Source organism: Grammomys surdaster, unplaced genomic scaffold, assembly GCF_004785775.1.
Source record: "Grammomys surdaster isolate TR1022 unplaced genomic scaffold, NIH_TR_1.0 125581, whole genome shotgun sequence".
Classification (NCBI taxonomy): domain Eukaryota; kingdom Metazoa; phylum Chordata; class Mammalia; order Rodentia; family Muridae; genus Grammomys; species Grammomys surdaster.
Genome location: NW_021620427.1, coordinates 709,603 through 733,895, shown reverse-complemented (window position 1 = coordinate 733,895; position 24,293 = coordinate 709,603). Strand labels below are relative to the sequence as shown.

The 24,293-nt window shown below is 36.2% G+C and overlaps 1 protein-coding gene across 1 annotated transcript in view; it reads right to left on the bottom strand.

Annotated features, from left to right (window-relative positions):
• The window catches only part of Uba6 (ubiquitin like modifier activating enzyme 6), a 62,536-nt gene extending 42,866 nt beyond the window's left edge, over window positions 1-19,670 (bottom strand). Inside the window, exons 1-9 of the mRNA XM_028786802.1 lie at window positions 19,572-19,670; window positions 18,094-18,156; window positions 13,105-13,199; window positions 12,482-12,510; window positions 9,323-9,417; window positions 8,503-8,614; window positions 3,651-3,731; window positions 2,182-2,304; window positions 1,935-2,058 (exon numbers count right to left, since the gene is read on the bottom strand). Coding sequence (XP_028642635.1) covers window positions 1,935-2,058; window positions 2,182-2,304; window positions 3,651-3,731; window positions 8,503-8,614; window positions 9,323-9,417; window positions 12,482-12,510; window positions 13,105-13,199; window positions 18,094-18,156; window positions 19,572-19,642 — 793 coding nt within the window. The 5' untranslated portion in view covers window positions 19,643-19,670. The remainder of the gene's footprint in view (window positions 1-1,934; window positions 2,059-2,181; window positions 2,305-3,650; window positions 3,732-8,502; window positions 8,615-9,322; window positions 9,418-12,481; window positions 12,511-13,104; window positions 13,200-18,093; window positions 18,157-19,571) is intronic.
• Window positions 19,671-24,293: the final 4,623 nt, after the last annotated feature.

Sequence of the window (24,293 nt, the reverse complement as noted above, 5' to 3'; positions counted from 1 at the left end):
GGGTAGGTAAAAGGAATAAAATACATGCCTGAGAAATAAATTCAAGTACACAAAGACAAGTCATTTTATTTGATGAAATGGCAAATGTACCTACAATGTATAGGTACTTCCTGTGTAAGAGAGTATAAAGAACCTCTCTACTGGTACATAATAAACCCGTGATGGGTGGCCTACTACTGAGGAGGAATAGCAAGGATATGTAAAAAACTTTTCACTATCAATCTAGTTTGTTATTGAACCGTATAATAATTAAAAACTTAATTAAACAGTAAGTTCCAGTAATCAAATAAATTATAATACTTATATACATAAATACTTAATAGTCATATATTAAATAGGAAAGTACAAATAGAAAAAAGTAAGCAGACACCAAACTAATTTGATATTTGGAAAGGGGAGGAAATCTAAAGTGGAACTCAATCAGAACTCTATTTAAATGCATGTGTAGACATGTCTATAGTAATTGTATAAGATATAAAAATATACATAAACTGTTTTAGAGTTAACATGTTTTATTTTAGTTATTTAATAACTTTTTCATAGAACAAAACTATCTTAAGGCAGGAAGCACCAAGTACTAAGTGTTCAGTTTAAGCAACTTTCGCCGAAAAGTAATGTTTTTTGCTAAAAACTGTGGGTTTTAAAGTAAAAGACTTCGTCTGTTGCTGTCAGGCCACTTCTTACTATATAGGTAGCTCTAAGCACCTGATCTTATCACCACACTCTAACACCAAATGGTTCCCAACATAAATAAATAAATCCCAAATTATCAAGTTAGTCAACTTTCCCCAAACAAATACAAATTCTTTAACATTATGATCTGAACCTCTCTACTTAAGATAGATGTACTCAAACATCAAATTAAAAAGCTTTTGCATACCAAAAAGCCACAATCAGCAGTGTGAGTAATCAGCCCATAGAGCAGAAGAAAATAATCTGCCAGCTGTATTTCAAAACTGCTAATATTGGGAATAAATAATCTCAACAACACAAAACAAATACATAAAGCTGCTATTAATAAATAGGTCATTGAACTTCACAGTGTTCTAAAGAAAAAACTCACAATACATATTTTTAAAAGTGCTCAATATCTTTAGCCATCAAGAAAATGCAAATTAAAACATAAGTATAAAAAACAAGCAAAAATGACAAATGCTGGTGAGGACGAGGAGAAAAAGGACCCTTACTGTGGGCCACTATATTAACCGGGGCACGCACACCTGACTGTATTTTTCAAGTGCCCAGAAGACACCAGTGAGTCATCACTGTCCTTCCACTATGTAAACATGACACCAAGTTACGCTGCAAATCGTGCAGCGCTGTCTTTATGTTTTAAACACAACTACAGGTAAAATACAAATTATGCAGATTAATGATATGAATTAATTATCTCCAATGGGCCAGACATATCCATCCACGATCACCTTTCCACTTTACAAGTGCATGTTCTCTCAAAGCTCTGACTTTACCATCCTCTATCCCCTTGAGCAATCATCTGTAAGTCCTCTGAAAACAAGGCAAAGGGGGAAAAGACTCCAAACTTGCCTGCTTAAATACTCCACTCCGTGAACACAACGCAGATCTGACAGTCACCTCCATTTACTACTTCACTGCCAGCTCGTCCACACGCGAATTATCATCATACAGACTCTCCAAAACCTAGACAACTTCTTACACTCCTAAAGTAGGTTGCTCAAGCAGGGATGTTTGTTCACCTACAATTTTTCATAACTGTCTTCTTACTTTTGTAAAGATTTGAAATTTCAACTTATATTTTCTCATAGTGTATTTCTATACTTTACTTTCTTCCTTGTAATATTAGCCCACTCTTCAGTATGTTCTCCCTTGAATACAGATTTGAAGCTCAGAGATGTGAATCACGTCAATCTAAGGTCGAATAACTAAAAGTAAATTAGTAAAACATGTAAACTTACCAGTTATCTGTTGTACAGATCCATTTAAGCCTGTCATTCCATTAATTTCTCGAAATGTTAGGAACTGTCCTGTCTCAAGCTTGTGAGGATGATTTTCAAGGCAAGTGACAATACCTGGATTAGCCTAAAAATTATAGAGTAGTATTGAACACCAAGTTTTTATATTCTGTTATTTTTACAAATAATCATCCATAAATATTAAAAATTAGCATTCCTATACTCTAAAATTGTATTAAAATAATCATACTTGCGTTATGTTTGAAATGAAAATTTCTTTTGGTTCTTCTCCTGTTGTATCTGAAACTTCAAATTCATCACCAAAATCACAAAACAATCTGGACCAAATTCCATATACATCTGTACTAATAAACTGAAAAGACAAAAATAAATTTGTTTACGTGAATAGAAAAAACAAAGAATAAAAAACACCTCAGTTATCTTATATCAGTTCATGACAACTTGATTTAGAATTAAGTATATTCCCTGAAATGTAACCTTATTCATGTACAGAATCCATCATTTATAAATCAGTGTAGGAATCAAGAAATGTGGTATTTGGTGAGTGGGTTTCTGACACAAATTAAAAATACCTTAAATGTATCAACATTACATACTCTTGTTATTTCAATAACAAAAATTCTGGCTTGGTTATAGATTTTAAGTTCAACACATAAGAAACAGTTATCCTAGTTTAATTGCCTAGGAATGAATAGTTATTATGTTACAGAAACAGAAATGAGTGTACACTCACCAAAAGCATTAGTTAGTGGAAATTAGAAGAAGACGTTAAGCTGGGAGTAGTCTACAGAAAAAAGGCCACAGACGTCAAAGTGCAAACCAAGCCAAGAAAGGTAAACATGAGGTTCTCTAACGCAATAACAAATGCTTTGTTAAAGATAAATTCTATAATAATGGCAATCTCCATCCCAAGATTCTGTAAAGAAATGTTTTTGTGCTTAAAGCTCTTTCTATAGGCATCACAAATCTATTCAGCTCTAAAGAAAAACAGTTATATAATTTGCATAACAATGGATCAACTTAAAGTGTGTATCATTAAGAAAGGTTGTATATTGTCAGAAGGAAAATTCAAACATTCTTCCTGATATAAAGAATCTAATCAACAATATATGACTATATATAAATAAAAGTGCCAAAGAGAACAAGAAAGAATGAATATTAGAGCATGAGAAAGGACTAAATGCAGGCAGTGGACAAAGTTATGAAAGACAAAACAAAGTTCACTGTTCCAGTTTGAACTGTATTGGATATTGTGTTCTAGATGGTGGAGAATACATTACACTGTCAAAAGTTAAAAATCCAACACGGAGCTTTACAGCTTTAAAATGACTGTTCTGTGCAGACTATTTACCTGGGTCTTAATTTTGGTGTTTGTGTGTGCATTTGTAAATTTTTTCTTTGTTGTATTTTTTTTGATAAGGGCCTCACTATCTAGCTTGGAACTTGATGTGTAGCCTAGGCTGGCCCTGAAGTGCACAGGTGTCTCCTTGCTTTGCTTGTGCCTCCTTAGTGTGCCACTAGGCCTGGCTATTTACGAGTCTTTAAAAATAAAAGGTTTATTAAAAAAATCATCTTAGTGTGACTATACACATAGACCTCCTTACGCAACTTAGTGAAAACTACAAACAGAAACATGGAAAGTGTTCTTCCTTCAGTTAACTGCATGTTAATATTATAATTATTAAATTATACTATTACCTTAATTGGAGGGCAATGAGAATGGCAAAAGTTGTTGATCTTCTTTTGTAATGTCAGTTTTACTTCAGTCAATACTACACACTGTTGAGAATAAAATAAAGATCAGGAAGTACGCAATAACTTTTATAAAATATACCTTCTCAATAAGGAACATATAAATTTGAATTCTACCAAGGAATCATAGTTATCCTCACAAAAATTACTATCCTATATTGAATTCTGGTCTAGAATGAAATATATAAAGTACAAAATGGTAAGACTAAAATAAAAATATAGAGAGCAGATGCTCATATTAAATACACTCCTTTACTCTAATGGACTCAGGATCAGCAGCAAACCTTCATCCCTATGTTGCTCTGTAGTCTCCCAATAGAGGCTGGAGATCTATCTGCCACTGTCCTACAGTCACTAATCTAGCTAAGAAAACATTACTTTCAGACAAGCTTCAAGAATGACAATTACAATTTTCAAGGACATTAGTCATAACTCTTAATTTCTGCATTCAATAGATTCACAAAATAAAACTTTACAATAGTATTAGTAAAACCACAATGTTACTTAAGATAGCAAATAATTTTCAGTCCTTAATTTTTTATTAACACTGATACAAGTAGGTGTGAAATCAAGATTTTGATATAACTACTTTATACTGACAGAGGTCAAATAATTTTTTGAAAGCCATTTGCCTATCAAACATCAAAACCAATAAATTCTCAGTTCTATGCTCTCCTCAGTGCTTATATACAGGAGTTGAATAATAATTTACAAAACAGAACATTTTACGGTGTGGGTTTTGTACTCTTACTAGGTATGCCAAGAATGCCCTGCCCACTCTTCCATTTTAAAAACTTGAGGCAAGAGGTAAGACTCCTTTACGACAAACGACTTACTGCCAAGCAGCAGGCTCTCTAGTTCAATGTCCCCTTTAAAGCCACCCACTACCCAAAACCCAAGGAGGCATCTACAGAACTGATGGCAGTAAAAAGTAATGTAATTTAATGTCCATGTCCTGAAACTTGGACATTTTAAATCATCACCTAAATTGCATATATTAGTAAGCTGTGTTTTACATCAATACATGCAACTACTAGGTACTGATAAGTCCAGACTTTCTTTTACACTTTTCTTCACACCTACATATGCTTTTATGTGTAAAAACAGACAGACAGACACATATATACTCATAAACCAAGTTTTCTTTATGTACATACTGAAGGAAGGGAATTAATGTTTGGTTACATATGTTCAAGCTAAACAGTGCTGCAGTGAGCATGGGCATGCAACTCTATGGTAAGCTGACTTCATTTAAGTTTGCTATATACCCGGAAGTGTGATAATTACATTGTATACGTTATTATTGTTTTTAAAAAATTTCCTTTTTTGATATTCTTGCCAGTTATTTATTTATTTATTTATTTATTTATTCATTCATTTATTTATTAAATAATAGCTTTCTATTTTGGAAGGGTAAGATTTCTGAAGTTTATTTTGTCATTTTTCATTTTATTACATAGTGGTCAGGGAAGACACACAGTTATTTTTGACATTAAATTTCTGATCCTCCTGTCTCCATGTTTAGAGTGACAAGACTACAGGCATATCTCATTTATTTGATGCTGGCAATCAAACTTAAAAGTTTTGCACATGTTACGTAAGCAATCTAGTGACTAAGCTACATTCCTAGTCCCCACTTCTGCATTTTTTGTGAATGTCTCAAGATTTATTTATATGTCCTAATACATGGTATATATTAAGGACTGTTTCATGTGCTGAGGATGTATATTCTAGACATGCTGCTTGGCATATTAGCTATAGTGCTTCAATGTTGCAATTTTGTGTGGGAGAGAATTGAGAACGGGTATCATGACTGTGTAGAGCTGGTTGGTCTAGTACTCAGGATTAACCCAGCATGTTTTCAAACTACAGCAATCCTTCTTTCTTAGCCTCTCAAATACTTGGCTATGTGTCACCACAACCAGCTTGCTGTTTGTTGTGTCCGAAGATCTGTAGAATGATAATATTGGAAGTTCTAACATTGTCCTGGATCCTACTTCCTCTTTAGATCTAATGCTTGTTGTCAGATATTGAACTAATCCCTGATTAAATGACTACTGCGTTTTACAGTTTCATTTTTACATCTACTCTGTGTAAACACCCACTTCTGTCACTTTTGATTTACAGTTGCATAGAAATCTCTTTTTGTGTGCACGCACACATTTGGCATCCAGAGAAGGACTTTGGGAGTTTCTTTCCTATTCTAAGAGGATTACCATATTGCTCTGAATCATGGGTCTCTTCCTGAGCAAGAAAAATCACTATTTCTGCTAGGATGGCAGGATGGCTAGGGTAGCTCTCAGAATAAACCTGTCGTATCCCCAACCCAGTGACGGCAAACCCATGCCCTGCTTGTTATCTGCGTGCTAGGCATTTGAATTCAGGCCCTCATGCTTGCAGAGAAATCAAACTTATGCAAACTATCTTCCCAGGCCTGGAACACCTTTTTCCCATTTTTTTTCACTTTCAGTTGCTGTGTGCTCACTACTAATGCGAGTTTCTGATAGACGGTACACTTGTTTTAGATTCAGACAATTTGCATCATCTAACTGGGGAATACAGTTCACTTGCACTTAAAATTAATAAAGATAATGTAAGAATTTCCATTCCTATTTGTTTTGAATATCGTTTGTTTGAGTTTGCCTTTCTTCATGGGAATGAAAAAAAATTGCCATTTCATTCCCTCTTGTTAGTGTCTGTTGAACAGATTGCTGAATGTTAAATGAGGGCATCTTAAAATATGACTTGTTCATCTTTGGCTTGGCTCTTCATTTTTCCTTTCTGTGTTTTCTTTACAAATGTGGTATACTTTCATGTATTGACAATGGTACAGATGATTCTTTTCCTTCTGGCTGTGGACTCCCTTGAGCATCTTTAGGCAGGCTGGTCTGGTCATAATCAATTCCTTTATTTTTTTCCACCTTATCATGAAAATGTGTTTTTCATCTTGGAAGGATAGGCTATATTTATCTGGGTATATATAAAGCTAGCTGAATTACTATCTTCTGAAATGGAACAATATTTCATTTCTTCTTGCCTTGCTTTTTAAGTCTGTTTTAAGCAAACTACTGTAAGTCTAATGGAGAGACTACATATACTTGTAAATGAGATTTGATGCTTTACATTACAGTTCTTAATCATTTTTGTCTTTTTTTTTTTGAGGGAGGCAAGAGTTCAGGAACTGAACTCTGGGCCTTATGTTTCTGGCAATCTAACTACAATACGTCAGGGTCAGAATTTTGTGTGGTCATGCACACTTGAAGACCTATGGGTCCCAAGATTAGAGAGGCTTGCAGGTATAGCTTCTTTGAATAATAGAGTTTCCTTTCTTTTCCTAGGTACCCCAAAATGGAAATGTTTGTTTACTGGGGTGCCAATGATCTCCAAAGCTCTTTTCATTCTTGCCTCTTTTACTCTAAAGGCCTGCTTCTAAGCTTAGCTAGTCTCTCACTTGATCGTAGTCTACCGTTAGAACATTTGTCAACTATACTTGTCGGATTTGTTTACTCTTTGTTCCTACTATTTTTTTCTAAGATTTTTTTTTAATTTTTTTTTTTTTTTTTACTTCTCATGTATTGTTTTCTTTAATTGTCTTTAATTTCTTCAAATTTTACTAGATGTTCTTTAGAACCACTGGTTTCTTTTATCAGATAATTTCATCACTAAGTTTTCTTTGGCATCAGACACAAGAAAATACTTTTTTTACTTTTGGAACTGACATTGTTTTTCTTCCGTTCCTATGTATGTTAAAATTTGTGTTTCTGATAGATCAATTTTATGGGTTATCCCTTGGTGTTTTCTGTCAGTATTTGTGAAACATAACAAGGTAATATATTAAGAGAATAAATTATATAAAGTCTAGTAATAGCTCCAGCAATTTTTTAATCTAAAGACTTGTGTTTATCAAGTGCTAGAAATTATTTCAGCCTAATTTTCTGACATTAACGTTTTCTTATGTGCCGTGTATGCATGTGTAAACTTTCTTAAATGTGCTTGTGTAAGTCAGAGGCAACGGGGCTGGAGAGATGGCTCAGTGGTTAAGAGCACTGACTGCTCTTCCAGAGGTCCTGAGTTCAAATCCCAGCAACCACATGGTGGCTCACAACCATCTGTAATGAGATTTGATGCCCTCTTCTGGTGTGTCTGAAGACAGCTACAGTGTACTCATAAATAAAATAAATAAATCTTTAAAAAAAAAAAAAAGTCAGAGGCAACAACATCCACTATAGTTTTCTGAGACAGTCTCCCACTGCGCCTCAGATTCATCAGCTAGCTGGGTTGGGCGTCTAGGAAGCAATGGGGATCAGCATGGGTGTTGGGGATCTGACCTCAGTTCTTTTGCTTATATAGCAAGTAATTTACCCACAGAGCCATCTCTCCAGCTTGACATTGAGTTTTACTACTTCTAGAAGTCTAATGTCATAAATAAACCTTTTCATATATGCTAAATTTTCTTTTAATATTTTACTCAAACTTTTCCTGATTTCTGTGTTCTACACTGTAACTTACTCATCTAGATGCTTATTAAGTCACAGTTTATCAACTAAATATTAACCTTTAAAAGATACAACAGGAACAAATAAATGCATGTTGTTTAAAACCATTGTGTTTCAACAGCATATTATTGCTAAATACCCTTCTTACATACACGAGTTCTTAGAACATTTTCCTCAAATGGAGCACTTGATAGGTATTATTTTAACCTGATTCTTTTTGTTCTGCTCCTCAATGTATTGGGTTATACTAGTTATATAATTTCTTTGGAATGTATCAATAACATTTAGTACAAAATACTAACCTGGTATTTTTCTAAGAAGGAGAGGTCTGTGGTTTCATCAAAAGGGTCAGAGGATGATGAAACCTGAACATATGGATTTAGTTCCGCAATGCGATGAAGTACAGCTTCAGCCCTAGAAAAATATAATCTTTCATTTATTATTTTTGGTCTCAATGTTAGATACTTAACATGAGGAGGACCCAACATATGAAATTTTAATGAAAACTAAATAAACTGTAGGTAAACAGACTTTTTGTGTTTTCTAAATTAATACAATTTTATGACACACTACCACATTGTTTAGCAAGCTTAACAATCTTCTCATGTCTTGCTTCTAATCTCCAAGCTTTCGTCGTCTCTTAATGACAGTAATACTACAGACTCCCTTTACCCAGGAGACCAGAAAGGGACTGCCAGGGAGGACGAAGAGTATAGGCAAGGACAAGGAAGGCAAGAGAAAAAGGCAACGGAATATGTATGTCATGAAGGCAGGAGGAAGGAAGAGAGAAGAGGCTAAGGAGGTCAGTGTATGGGACAAGGGGATGAAAGCAAACTATAATGGAAGACATGTATCAAAATGTCACAATGAAGTCCATTACTTTGCTAAATAATGTTTTAAGTTCCTTTAATAATGTAAAATTCATTTCTAGGTTAACAGGATAAATGTATCACAAACTTGGCAAGGGAAATAAATAAATTAATAAATGCCACTACTTATTTATGTAAGGCAGTGTGAATTTACTTTGGCAAAGTAAACAGCTATGGCTAAACTGTATTCTCTATACATAAAAGATGTTTAAATGTAAGTTAAAAAAATGACAATGTATCAAAGTATCTTTACCTGTTTCTCTCATTAACAACATCATCTTCACACAAGAAGAAATTGGTCCCTAGATCCCATGCTTGGCATTTTTTTGTATCATGAATTGTCAGTGCCTTTAAAAAATGAGAAAAATACCTTTTAAGTCCAGAATAGAACCAGAGTACAGACCACCTCTAATGCTATGTACTGTGCTGGAAATACAATGTATATATGAATAACAAAGAGAACTTAGTGGTGTAAGAATTGAGAAGGATATATAATTACATCTTTATTCAGAAGACACAACAATAAATGCCTGAAGAACTCCAACAACTTGGAGGAGAAACTACACAGTGAGAAGCTCTAAATGTTATGACATTAGCATGTTATAAAAATCAGCATAAAGAAAGCATTGAGAAAAACTTATATAGAAATATTTAAAAATTCCACACTCCAGATGATAAAGGTAATGGAAAAACTAGAAAAAAATGTAACTTTTATCACATCAAATACTATCTAGGAAAAGATTAATTTATAAGAAATATGCTGGAATAATATATATTTTATTGTTCTTGAATATGAAATGCTGAATATGCAACATCTTCCCCATCCACTAGATTGGCAAAGTCCAATGATTTGACAACATATTGCATTATGATGGTACTATGAGGTGCTCAGCCTCCATGGAAAGAAATTTAGTATAATCTCTGGCAATAAGACATGTATTTCTCCTTGAACAGAATGATTCTATTTTTAGGAATCTGTCCAAAAGACATTCTTAGAAAGATTCAAAAGCACTAACAGACAAGGTTATTAAGTATAATTCTATTAAAAACACTAGAAACAAAATGTGCATCATCATGGGAAAATTTGTCTAATATGTGATACATCCACACGATTGTATCTTCAAGTAACTATTAAAAAAATGAAACAAATATTTATCACTATGCAGTAATCTTAGGGACAGGCTATTAAGCAATAAAAAGCAAGGCACTTTGAGGAATACAGGAAGAGACAGATACATAAGTTGAATAGAATATTTATGAATGCATATATTTACTTATATTTAAATACAAATGAGTAAATAAAATTTAAAAGTGGATGATCTAATGGGGAAAAGAGTACAGAAACCAGACTAACCTGAAGATATTTTTTATTTTTTGCTTAATTTTGAAAGAAATGTAAAAAAAAAGTATTAATATTGAATTTAAAAAGTGACACTAAATGATACTTAGAATCCAACCTGAAATAATCCAAACTGTTTTTGAGTAGTTTGCATGATTAACTGGAGGAGTTAATTAATACAATTTTTTAAAGCTATCAGTTAAAAGCAAGGGATTTTAGAAAAGTATAAAAGATATAACTTTCAATAATTCATTAGTAATATTTAAATTGTATTCTGAAACCACGTCATATAAGTTAAATATAATAGAAGACAAATGGACTGTCATTTAAAAAACATGAATCTTACACTAAAAGAACATACAAAAACAGAAAGCAAAAGAAGTAATCCATTCCTACAAGAGAATTAGAAACTTATTAAACCTGAATACAATTCAGTGTTCCTGATGACTAATGTTTTATCTTTATCCCTCAGCAAGACTTAAAATGACAAAGACTACAGGTGTTATGCCAAAAAAAAAACCTCAGAAACTTAACGATTCCACTGGAAAGATGTACCAATTGTTATAAAATTAAAAATATATACAATGGATAAAAACCTAACACAGAATATTTAAATGCACAAGTTTATCATGGTATACACATAATCAGAGTTCATTAATGACAGACGAGGAATGGTCAGGATGACTTTTGGAGGGTAGTAAAAATTCAGTATTTATCCTGCCTTTTGTACATGTAGCCTACGCACTTGAGTGAAATCAGGTAATCAATGAAGAGAAAATTTTCTTTCTAAAATATTATTACAAGTAATGAACGAGAAAATGACAAGTACGATTAATGAAGTGATGGATCAAGGTAATGATGATTAATGGCTAAATAATGAAGAAGAGAAAAATAGGTTATAATCATCTACTGTAGGACATAGTATACTTCCTGTGAAACAGTCTTGCTAAAGAATCAAATCTCAATTTCCCATGGATATGACTACCAGTCTTTCTCCCTCTTGCCTTTAAAAAGCTGGAATCAGACATGTGCCACTATACATATCACAAAATAACTACTATTTTTATAAATAAATTTTGTTAGGGTGAAAAATATCAGGGAAGGAAAATCTACAGATTAAAAGAAAAAGATGCAGCATACAGATTCTCCTAGACTCCTGATTAGAACAAAATAAACTTTTAAAAAAGATTTCTCAAGAAAACAAAGTTGAACTCTCATCTGGCATTTGTGTTTATGCTAGCAAGGGTCCAGGGTGGCACTAACACCCCATATTCTTGACGGTTAGGCTTTGGCTAAGCCCCTCCTCTTGATTACGGGCTAGTGTCATCTCTCTCTTGTGTAGTGCTTGACGAAGCTAGCTGTCCCACTGTCAGCAGCTCTATGGAGACAGGCATACAGCTAGAAACTGAGAGTAACCTCTGGCCAGCAAGGAACTAAGGTCTGCAGTCCCATAGAGAAACAAAGCTGGCTACAACCAAGTGTGAGCTTTGCAAACAAATTATTTGATAAACTACACTCAAAATGACTATAGCTCCTATAAATGCTGTTTGTACTCTTCTGAGAGATCGTAACAAAAGAACAGGCTAAAATCTTTGCCCATGTAAACAAGACATAACAATTGATACTGTTAAATTTTGGAGTAAATGATTTTATAGTAATAACCTAATACAACAATATTAAGAAATTAACACATTTTAAGGTGTCAAAATGGTACTAAATTGTGGTTAAAGATATGTACTAAAAATATTTATGAATGAGAAAACAGCTAAAGTTCTTATGAAAAGAATTTAGCAGTTGCAGCCAGTAGAGACTGGGAAGCGAATATATAAAATATACATGTACACTGAGTTGGTAACCTATGCTGTATGACAGGTAATAAGGAATATGTTAGGTGAGCCTTTTTATGTTTAAATTTTCAATAAATTAAAAAAAAAGAACAGCATTAATGATTCAGTTATATAAAATAAAAAATAAGACAAAGTACATGATCACTGCAAATCTGAAGAAAAAAAACAAAACAAAAACTAAACAGTTCACAATAAACTACTTTTCATACTGAGGGTATACACTCACCTTAATCCCTGCAAGAACAAGATTCTTTGCTGTAAAGGAAAAAGAAAAAAGAACAACTTAGTTTTGTAAATTCATACCAAACACAGATTTATTGAGTTTTATCACACTTCTGAGTATCTTTTTTTTACTTAAGAAAGTAAGAGAATTCAGGTAAAAAAATGAATTGATACAATTTGCATAATCAAAGCATTAAAAGATATCTATTCATTTTTCAGTGTTTTAATGAATATACTATGTAACCATAATAAAGTAAGAATCATCATTTAGCTAGGTATGGTGGCACATCCCTTTAATCCCAAGGAGGCTAAGACAGATGGATTTTTGTGAATTCAAGGATAGCATGGAATACAGATTGAGTTCCATACAGCCAGGGTTACATGGTGAGACCCTGTCTAAACAAAACAAATACAGAACAAAGGAATGACCACTTAATAGTTACTAAAGTCACCAAATAAGAAGCACTGGCTTTAGGTTTGGTGGAAGACCATACCTCTGGTACAAAATAATTTGTTAAAAAATTTGACCAATATTTGGAAGCTAATTTCCTTTGAAGTAAATAAGACTAATATTCTTTATCTTATGTAAAAGTATTACAGAAATTATAGAAAAAAAATACTGCTTACCAATTTCTACTCCAAGACCACCCATACCACTTAAGAAGACACAGGACTTGGCCATCTTCTGCATTGCCGTGTCACCAAGAACATATCTCTGTCGGCTATATGGAAAGCACAATGAAACACAAAATCATTATTTTATTAAATAAAATACGCCTTAAAGTTTCATAAACTAACAGCCACAACACTCGATTCTGTCCAGAATTGTTTCAGATAAGTTGTACAGCATTTACAGTTAACCAACAGAATTGCTAGCTAATTAATTAACACATTTTGAATGTGATGTCATTTGGCACCACAATACACATCCTAACAAAGCAGAGTTGAGCAGAACTGTCCTCTTTATGGAATTATGTTAGGTAGACTGTCATTGTTCCATTCCCTCCTCACTAAAGGCCTGAGATTCTGATATCCTTGATTTAAATTCTGACAACAAACAGGATTTTGGAGGGGAAAATTCAGATTTTTCTTTTTTAAAAAAGAAAATTGGCCAAACAACTCTCGAGTACTATTTTGCATTGAAGACCTGGTAAAGTACACTTAGTTAGCAGGATCAAGTCAACGTTTTGAAACACTTAAAACATGCACTGGAAATTTAAAAAAGTCAGTAGCGATAGTTTATCTGAGAGTTAACAGGACACAAACAATGTACCAGTCCTTGTAGATAATAAATTCCAATAAATTCCTATGAGTGTCAGAAATTAGAGTTTGGTGTAAGGAAGAAATTGTTATATTTACTTCTGAAATTAAAGCACCAACATAGTTAATGTATATTAAAATAATTTACATATTTTAGAATTTAAAAGCCTAAAAGTATTGCCTAGTTAGATGAAAAGTGTATTTTTATCATTACCTCCCTTGCTCTTTAAAAATAAAATAAAACCAGAACTTTTAGCAAGTAGGTAAGTTTATTTACTTGGAGCACTAAGGAATGACCTCAGAGAAGGAGATCTGTCAACTGGGTTGTATCCCCAGCCTAAAACCAAAATGGTTATTTTTTAATCAGTATATAACTTTAGTTTTAGAAGTAAAAACTTTATGTTTTCTCCCATTAAGAGTATGTCTAGCCTGTTTTCAACTTTATATGAATTAGCTCATTTTGAATGTGTATCTTGTTTCTTTGAAAAATTATATTGGAGATTTTCATCTGAGATTATGGTTTTTCACTTTAAAGTTTTCACTTTAACTAAACATCATTTTCTCCTTCCAATTTCTTCTCCCTGCCCCCGCTATACTTTGTTCTCTCACAAATTCATAGGCTGTTTTTGTTGTTACACACACACACACACACATACACACACATATGTATATCAATATATATTCCTAAATATATAAATACAATCTGTTCAGCCTGTGTAATGTCACGCATATGTATATACATTCGGGACTGACTGCTTGTTATTAGAAAACCGACTGGAGGACTCTTTCTTGGGTACACTATTTTCCCCCACTCTCAGTATTCCTTAGTTGCCTACAGTTCTTTGTCTAAGGTTGGGACCATTTGAGATTTCCCTCTTCCACATTAACACGATTTATTTATATGTACATGTGGGGTCTGTAAGGGTGACCACAGGGGCCAGAAGAGGGCATCAGACACCCCAGAACTGGAGCTACGGAGGTTCACGAGCTGCCTGATGTGGGTGCTAGGAAGGAACTGAGCTCCAGTTTTCTACAAGATCAGTATGTGCTCTTAACCGCTGAGCAATCTTACTCATCCACACTTATGAGATTTACTCATCTTGATTAATGGTAATGCGCAGTGATTGTCATTTATTCTGGCCTTATTATACCACTATCAAGTGTGCATGCCATATAGTAGTGAAAACGACTAGTAAAAAGAAATCACTTAGTTGTTTACTTTAAGAAAGTTCTAGCTACTAAAATTTCTACCTTTGCTAAAAGAACACTATGTTCTCATAGCTTAACACAGCAATCCTAATTGTACTTCCTTGAATCCATACAGAACTCATCTAATCTCCTTGAAGATCTATAGATTGTATTCACAATCAGCATCTTCTCTCTTAACACATCCAATTCTGAAATTCCTGATACAAAATCATTTCTGTTCACTCTGAATATTCTAAACATTTTCTTCTGGATGTATGTCAACAATCTTCATTATGTGTCCATATTATTTGCTAACAACAATATTCCAGGAGGTTGGAGAAATGCCTAAATGTTAAGAGCATTTGCTACTCTAACAGACAACATAGATTTGGTTCCACCTGTAACTCCAAATCCAGAAGGATCTATGCCTTCTTCTGACCTCTGTAGGCTTCAGCCATGCATATGGTGCACACACACATGCAGATAAAAACACTCTCTATATATAAAATGAAAACATCTAACTCTTTAAAAAACTTCATATTTTAGGTTTTTCATGTATTCATTGTGCAGAGAAAATAAGAGAAAGAACTTCATAAGTGTACTATAAAGGGTCACATAATTAAAAAAAAAGTAAAATATTCAGCAAAATGCCCATGACATGCCACTCACTATACCAAACAATTCTATAAAGTAATACACAAAAGTACCAGAAACCTGAAATTCCAAACTCATAAAAAATTTCTCAAAATAAAAAGTAAAATAAAGACTACTTCATCCTATATTCAAACATATAAAACCTGATAAAGTTATATAAGAAATTATAAATCAGTTAAGGCAGAAAACAGTAAGACATAAGAACCTGAAATTACAGAAAAGCATGGAGAATATGAGAAATGATAAAAAGTATGGATAAAATACATGTTTTTAACCTTAAAAAAATTAAAGATAATTGTTTAAATCACAGTAATGATACAGTGTGAATTTATAACACACATAGAACTAAATGAAAGACAATAAGAACACACGTCTTCCAATAGTCTAAGCATACTAGTCTACCGTTTTATAAAACTATGATAATTACAGTATAACTAACGGTTATATAATTATATAGCTTATATAGTTAAGCCCGATGACTTGAGTTTTATCCTTGAAACCTATGGTAGAAGCAGGAAACCTCCCAAGTAGCACAACCAGCTGGGAAACTAGCATTTAATTCACTGTGTATGGATATTTCATATTCAAACCATAATATTACGCCTCATTCTCCAGTCTTAACAGTTCCAGTATCACACTAGTATGAAAAGTCTATGTCCACAGCATATTCTGAGACTAAATGCAACCCCTAGCTGTGAGCTGCACAATAAAAAACAAACTTACATACTTCTAAGATAAACTAGCAAAGTGAGCATTTTCACTGACTGAGATAGAGAAGGGAAAGACAGAATCAAAGCCACATAAGAAACTGGATCTTTGTCCAGCATCTGCTGCACATGGTATGATGTTTGCTACACAACCCTGTCCTCAAGGCCTTACTGGCTCCAACTACATGGTCTCTCTCTTGTTGGCTCTAAGTACTAACTGCACCTTTCCTGAACATACATTTTTTTCATGTCCTGGCTTCTCCATCAGCCCAGGTAACTGACTGGAGCTCACGCTTCACCCTCACAGCTGTGAGGACAGCCCTGTCAGAAGTTGCCTGCAGGATCCTCATCTTTCAACCCCAAGGTCTCAGTGCAACTAAGTTCCCAGTCAAGTGACAGCATCTCCCACTATATTGTTTGGCATGTAGAGATATGACAGAGCTCTTCATGCACGCTGATGCTCCCCTCATAAACATGTTTCTTCAAGTATTGGTAGATAAATCTTCCAGATCTTCCCAATATAGGTTTTTACATGGAAAGTCTACTCTACCATACTAACCTCCCTGAAGTTTGTTACTAAACATAGTGTGTGTATGTTTGAATATTGCTGTATGTGTACAAGTTTGTATGTAAAAGTCCAATGACAATGTCTACAGAGTCGCTGTTTTTCCTTCCATCATGTGGGTCTTAGGGAATAACTTAGGTTGTCAGGCTTGGAGGCAAGGGCCTTCACTCACTGAACCATTTCTCCAATCCCAAGAGATCTGGTTATATACACCTGAAGCTGAGAACTTAATCTCTGAGTTGATTCTTTTTCTTTGTTACTTGGTACTAAGATACAAGGAGCAGCAAATTCAGCATCATTATCTCTCTTAGTTTTCCAGAAGTCTCAAAGAGTCACTAAATTCTCGAACTCTACTCTCAAACTTGTTAAGTTAGAGGTATCAATGAATCTACTGTGAACAGTTAATAGCACAGATTACCAGTATTCTCGTAACCAACTTTAAAACAAACCAAATAAACCACCACAAACACAATTAAGAGAATTCTGTTTCTTTAGGATCACTTTCAATACAAAATGATGCACTAATTATTTTTCTCATTTCTATGACAAAATACTGGATAGAAAAACTTAAAGGAAAAAAAAAAAGATGTATTTAGTTCATAGTCTCAGAGTTCATTTATGGTTGCTTGGTCTCATATAGGCGGCAAATGTTCCAGAGTAACTCATAACCAGCAGCAGAGACATACAGGACCTAACGGCTAGGAATAACCTTCTGAAGCTCAGTGTAGGTCATCGCCTTTTCCTCGCTCTACATTTTCCCGAAAGTACCATTAGTTACGGACCTTTAAATAAATGCATAGAAGACTCTTCCTATTCAAGGCATATCACACTTAAAACAAAAACTCATTAAATTTCATTCAAATTATAACTCTGTCATGAATTCTCCATTATCTGTATTTCATTACCTTAAGAATTCACTAAAATAATCTTCCTCTAAATTTGACTGCATAACTGAAGAAACCCCTACACTATCAAGAATAGTAGTAAAACCTATTTTCTAAACTCAACACATTTACTTTCACATTGGAGAGCAAAATTCTTCTTAATCCTATCAAGAAACTGGGGTTTATTCACATATTAAAACTTTCATATATATAACTTGAAAAAAAATCCCACAAAAATTAATTTAAAGAACTTGTAGGATATCCATTTGAAATTCTGCACAGCTACAGCCATCAAAAAGACTATGAGATTCTGTACTAACCATAAGAAAAGGTGAGTTTCAGTCTCTGAGGTTCTTACCTGTATAATCCATCATCGATCTCCAAAGATTCTGTTGTCATGGTTGGTAAATTTTTACTTGTACTAGGGGAAAAAAAAAAACCCAAACTATTAAAGAGAAAATATAGCTTTTAAAAATTCATACTCTATAATGTGAAATTCAATTATGCATGAGACCAGAGTCACATGTTACTAAAGGTCCTTCTATACAAAAATGCATGTTTTCTTAGGTATCATCTTCCTTAGAGTTTTAAGATGTGTTGAAGTTAATTTCACTAGCTGCTGCTATGTGCAGTGCTTGCTGGTGAGATTGCTGAGTAACCAGACACTAACTGCATAGCATCACCTAGCTAATAAAATCAGCATTCTCATACAACACACACTAAAACTATACATTTGTGGTTTCCGATCATCTAATTTCTACTACACTTTCACTTGCTGTCCTATTTTAGACACAATTACTTTGGTGGATTAAATATCTGATTAAAAATGAGAACGGGTTTATGCTCAGCCACTTAATGGCTATGACCAATACTTACTTTCCAAAAAGCTGTCTCACTGTTTCAAGAATATGTTCAAAAACAGTCATGCCTGATTGCACATACTTGTAATCTCAGAAGTTTGGAAGAGGAGGGAGGAGGATAGGGGTTGTAAGCCATCTTTGGCAAACTTGGAGCCAGCCTCATAATCATAATAAAAACATCTATGAGACCAACTAAGGGACGGTTATTTGTATTCAATAATATTTCTTAAGTCGATTTTAGCAACATTGGCCTGGGCAGACAATACTTCCATCCAGTCCTTGAAGCAACCGTTTCAATGTGCAATGTAAAGCTCATGTGTGTTAAACGATCATAATAAACCCAGCATTTCTATATTTGGTATGTAGTATCCATATACTGGGCAGGAAAAAGTGGGGCTTTCTTAATTGTAAGATGACTGAAGGCGAACTAACGCCAACACTGATGAGAGTATACAAGGACCCTCAGTGGGAAATAATCATAGGAACCTTGGGCTCCGCCCCGTGCCAGCCCCGCAGTAAACAGGGAGATTCTCGGTGTGTCCAGACTGCAATGGAGTCATCCTGACTTGTGCTCTCTAGAACAGTTTTCTAAGGAGCACGGCTGGAGGAGCCTAGTGCACCGTGGCGCTGAAGCTGCCTCAAGAAAGGACGCCAAGCAACAGGGGGCCACAACCCACTCCTGACAAGCCGGTCAGAAGTGGTGACCTGAGGGAAGGATGCTGGACCCGACCCGCAACCGGGAAGACCAGGGAGGAGCGAGTCTCCTCCGCGGAGCGCGAGCTGCGAGGCCAGCGCCCACGCCGCCACACCCACCGCCCGCCGGCTTGCTCGCCCGCCCGCTCGCTCGCCTGCTCCCTGTGGTTCCGAGCGGACCCGTGGCCTCCGCGCGCTCCGAGCCGCCGGAACGCAAGAACGGAGCCCGCATCGGCGTTCCTCCGCTTCTTCCCGCCCAGCCTGCCCGGGCCAGGCCTCTCACCCGCAGGCTCCCCAGGAGGAGCAGGACGCCTCTTCGCAGGAAAGCACAGCCAACGGCTCAGACCGCTCCATCGCCTTCCGAGAGACTGCAGCAAGCCAGGGAGGCAGCGAAGGGGGCGGGGCCGCGAGGGTCAAGGGGCGGGCAGTGACGTCACCGGGGGAGGAGCTGGGGAAGTACGCCCAGGACAGCGTTTCCAGTCAGCCCCTGGGACACCTGACTTCCGGTTGGGGAGGGGCGACTGGGCGCGCTTCCTTGCAGGTGAGGGGAGTGCCTAAGTGAAGGCGGCTGTGCGCGTAGGGCAAATGCGGAACCAAATGCGTCACTTCCGGCTGTGAAAGCGAAACGCTCCAGGGGGCTCAGCCTCCAGGTGCTGTTGCTTTGCAGATCCCGAAGTATTAACAGCGCCTGGAGGAGATCCGGTGTTTTCCACAAACAACAACAATAAAAAAAGAAGACGTCTCCAGGCTGGGATTCCACTTAAAGATTCCATTTAAATTGTTTTGAGTATCCATTACGGATCTCTGTAGTCAAGTGACTTTTTAGAGCTGTAAACTTTGCCACTTTCATTTTAAGGGAGGAAAATAAAAGGAACTTACAGTTAGTGATATGATTGATCAAAGACATACAGGCAATAGCTCAGATTACCAGTTCTCAGATTACCAATTTCTCATCTAATTCTTTTTTTTTTATACACTCTCATGTTACCATTTTTAGAAAACAGTTGTGTACACACAGTACGATTAAGAATATTTTTAGCCGGTGATGTATTTGAAGAAACACCAGCCCAATTTTAAAAAGTGGTGTTTACTTTGACTATAGATATAGGATAGCGTTCTGTAAAGTACAACATTTTTGCTTCGAAATTGCCTTGAAGTCACAAAAATGATTTTGTGGTTGGTGGTCACCACAACGTGAGAAGCTGTATGAAAGAGTCGCAGCACTATGAGGGTTGAGAACACTGTCATAATGGTTCTACTATCCCGCTATGCAACCCCGGGCTTTAGTCAAAACCTTTATCACACTGGCTTTGAACAGTACTTAAGATCCAAACTACAGTAGCAGGCATCTTACATCTAATCAAATGTTGTATACATTATTTCAAGTGTGTGATAATGGTGAAAATGATATTCATATCATTTTATTCATACAACCAGGGTTAGAATTCAGTGCTCTTCTTAGCCTGGGGTTTTCCTAGTATATTATACTTATATCTCAGAGACTGGACCACCAATTTCATGATTAAAAATTGATTACTGATGTCAAGTGAGCACATTAATAAATAGCTTTCTGAATTTTGAGCAAGATCTTTGCCCAAGGGTTTTCTAAAATTTGAACTGGTTGGAAGTTAACTATTTAACCCAGAGGTAATTCTTTTGTAAAGTAAAAGTCTTTATTAAAATCTTAATAGTTATCCACGGATTTGGGCAATGGATTGGAATTTGTATGTTGCATACTACACTTGCTTATGTCACCCAGATTCAGATGTTGAAACTGAATACCCACTGTGATGGAATTTGAAGATTACATTGTTCAGAGATGAAAGCTTAGCAATCCCTGTCATCCTTCAGGCCCTATAAGGGCATAGCAAGAGACGGTTTTCCCAGAACCAGAGTGGGCCCTTATAATAGATACAAAATCTGTGAGCACTTCGTAATCTTGAGAAAGAGGGGATTTATGTAACAGCCCACACAGACTACAGCAATGTGAAAAATCACAATTTCTGAAATATTTTTGAAAATTGTTTATAGAATAAAAGAAAAGAAATCATAACAAGCTTGCAATTTAAATACCATTTCAAAAACAGGACATTCCAAAAACTTTTGTTTTTAGTTTATGTGTGTATTTTGCCTGGATGTATGTATGTACACCACACATGTTCCTGTTGTATTAGAGACCTTGAGAATGGAATTGTAGATGGCTGTGAGCCACTCTGTGTGTACAGGTGCTTGGAACTAAACCCAGGTCTCTCAACCACTGAGCCACTTTCCAGCCCCTCCAGGACATTTTGTTTAATAGTGTGGACAACAGTGATGGTAGAGAAAAATATAACGATTAGGCTGTTATATTTAACTTTTGACTAATAAGGATAAAAGGGACTAAAAATCCCTAAATGGACCTTCAAATTTTCATGTTTTTTTTTCCTTCTGGATAATATACTGTAATTTCATCTAAATCTGTTCTGACCAGGGAAGGGAGGCAATTGAGCACCCTGGTGAAACAATACCCAGTCCCTATTTGAAAAATCGAGATTTTAGCCACAGTCATGATTCCTCAATAGACCTATTGCAGTTTAAATTCATACAGAAATGCAGTTGTCTTCTGGAGCAGTGGAGGCTTTCTTGCCACAAGTATTTGTAGACCACAGAGCTAAGGTGATGAAAAGATAAAACCAAGGACCACCATAGCTACCCTAGGCAATGCCATTTAGGTCCTTTGTCTCAAACTAGAAGAATGAATTTTACAGACAGCGTGAAAATGAGTTTAGATGGTATTACAGGTGGGGCCTCAAGAGAAAGAACGAAGAAGTCCCGTGTAGCAGGATTGGGTCCCAGACAATAGACACTGACAAGCTGCTAGACTCCAGCCTTTCGTAGGACTTAGGAAAGAATCTTGGGAAAGGCAATGGGGGGGAGTGGCAGTCAGGCCAGTCAGTCCCATGACCAGGTGCCTCTTATGGTCACATCTCTGTGTAGCTCCCCAGCAGTGGGGCTCACTTAACTTCTGTAAAAGGAAAAGAAAGAAAGATAGTAGGAAAGGAAATTAGGAAGTCAACTCTGCTGGAAGAGAATGAAGTACATTTCTGGCCCAGAACAAGAATTAAGGTTCCTGTCCCTAAGCTGTCCGACCAGTTTCAGCTTCCTGTTCTCATCAACACTAACTCATTGTATGCCTTTTGTTTTCTTGACTGAAACAATATGCAGGTCATCTTTCTTTAGCTTCTTTTCCACATGGTTTGATAGCCAGATCCTTCAGCTCAGAGGACATCAAATATTAACAAGCCTCCTTGCTAATGTCCATTTGTTAGACCCCATTCAGCAGTTCTTCTGAAGTCTGAGGCTAAGAGTCTGCATGTCTAACAGGGTTCCCTGGTTATATATGTGGGGCTAAATGCTAGGGCCATATTTTGTGCCGTCAAACCTGCTTCTACTTCGTAGCTTGACTCTCTTGTGCCAAAGTGGGAACTTCTTTACTGAATTCTGGTCTTTATTCATCTTTAACAGTCTTTGGTTTCTATTGTGGTGTGTGTGTGTGTGTGTGTGTGTGTGTGTGTGTGTGTGTGTGTTTCTGTTACTTTGGCTCTGATCTGTGTCTTGATTCTCTGGGTCCAGTCTGAAATCCTGTCTGAGTAGTGAGTAACACCTCTTTCCACTTTTAGTTTTCCTCTTGAAAAATTTCGTCTTTGCTTGCCCTGGTTTAATGTGCCTGTTGTAAGTCAGGTATATTGCATTATAACTGTGCAATGCACACGGTGCTTTGCATGTTCTACGAGAGGTGCTTTGTACGTTCTATGAGAAAGTAATTGGTGTTACTGTAATGTAAATTACACATAAGAAGTGAGATGTTTTCCTCCCTGGGGAGTTTTCCCATAGGTTTTCTTGATTATCCAAAATCTGAAATGTAGCAAAATCCAAAGCCTTTTGTGTGTTAGATGCTATACACAACTTCACGTGATAGCTTTTAGTCAAAACAAAGGTGTGCTAAAAATTTTATACAGAATTACTGTTGCGTTTTATAAAAGATTAAGGGGAGAAGGAATACCTTTGTTGGCTCTGTCATCAGGTGTGGGGGAAGGGGGTTCCTCTGCGAGACCATGCTGAGGCATCCCTTCCTCCTGAGGGACCAGTCACAGGGCAGTCTAGTAAAGAATAGAGTTTATTCAGGGCACAGGGAGGGGAGTTGAGGGAGTAGAGACAGAGAAAGGCAGAGAGAGAGAGAGAGAGAGGGAGGGAGAGAGAGAGAGAGAGAGAGAGAGAGAGAGAGAGAGAGAGAGAGAGCGCTAGTACAAGAGTAGAGTAGAGGCCAGCCATGAGCATGTGGAGAGGAAGGGGAGAATGAGGAGAGATGGGGAGCAGGACCAAGGGCACAGAGCAAGAGCAAGAAAGCAAGAGAGAGAGGAGGGGGCAAGCAGCCCCTTTTATAGTGAGGCATACCTGGCTGTTGCCAGGTAACTGTGGGGTGGAGCCTAGACAAAATGTCAACAATTGCCATCAGGCTATGAGTATGACACTATATAAGGTTATATGAAGCAAATGAATACCATGTTCAGACTGGGGGCCTATCTCCAAGATATTTTATTATAAATATATGTTTCAAACACTAGAAAATCCAAAAGCTAAGGAAGGTTACGTACGCATGATCACACCCAAGAGTAAAGACAATGTGCCAGAAAGATGCTCAGTAGGTAAGGGCACTTTGTCACCAAATCTGAGAACCGGAGTTGTTCCATCTCTGGGTTGCACATGGTGGAAGGAAAGAACAAAGTCTTACAAGTTCTCCTTTGATGTCTGCATCAAGCACTTGGTCTCCTTTGTGCTGTCGAACCTGCTTCTTCTACTTCCTAGCTTGACTCACAAAGGAGCACAAGTAGATCCTTGTGCATGCCAGCACAAAGGCGATCAAGTGTCTGCTTGATACAGACACTGCATCATTCATATGCATGTGAACATGCACACACACAGACACACACACACAAACACACACACACACACACACTAGTTTTAA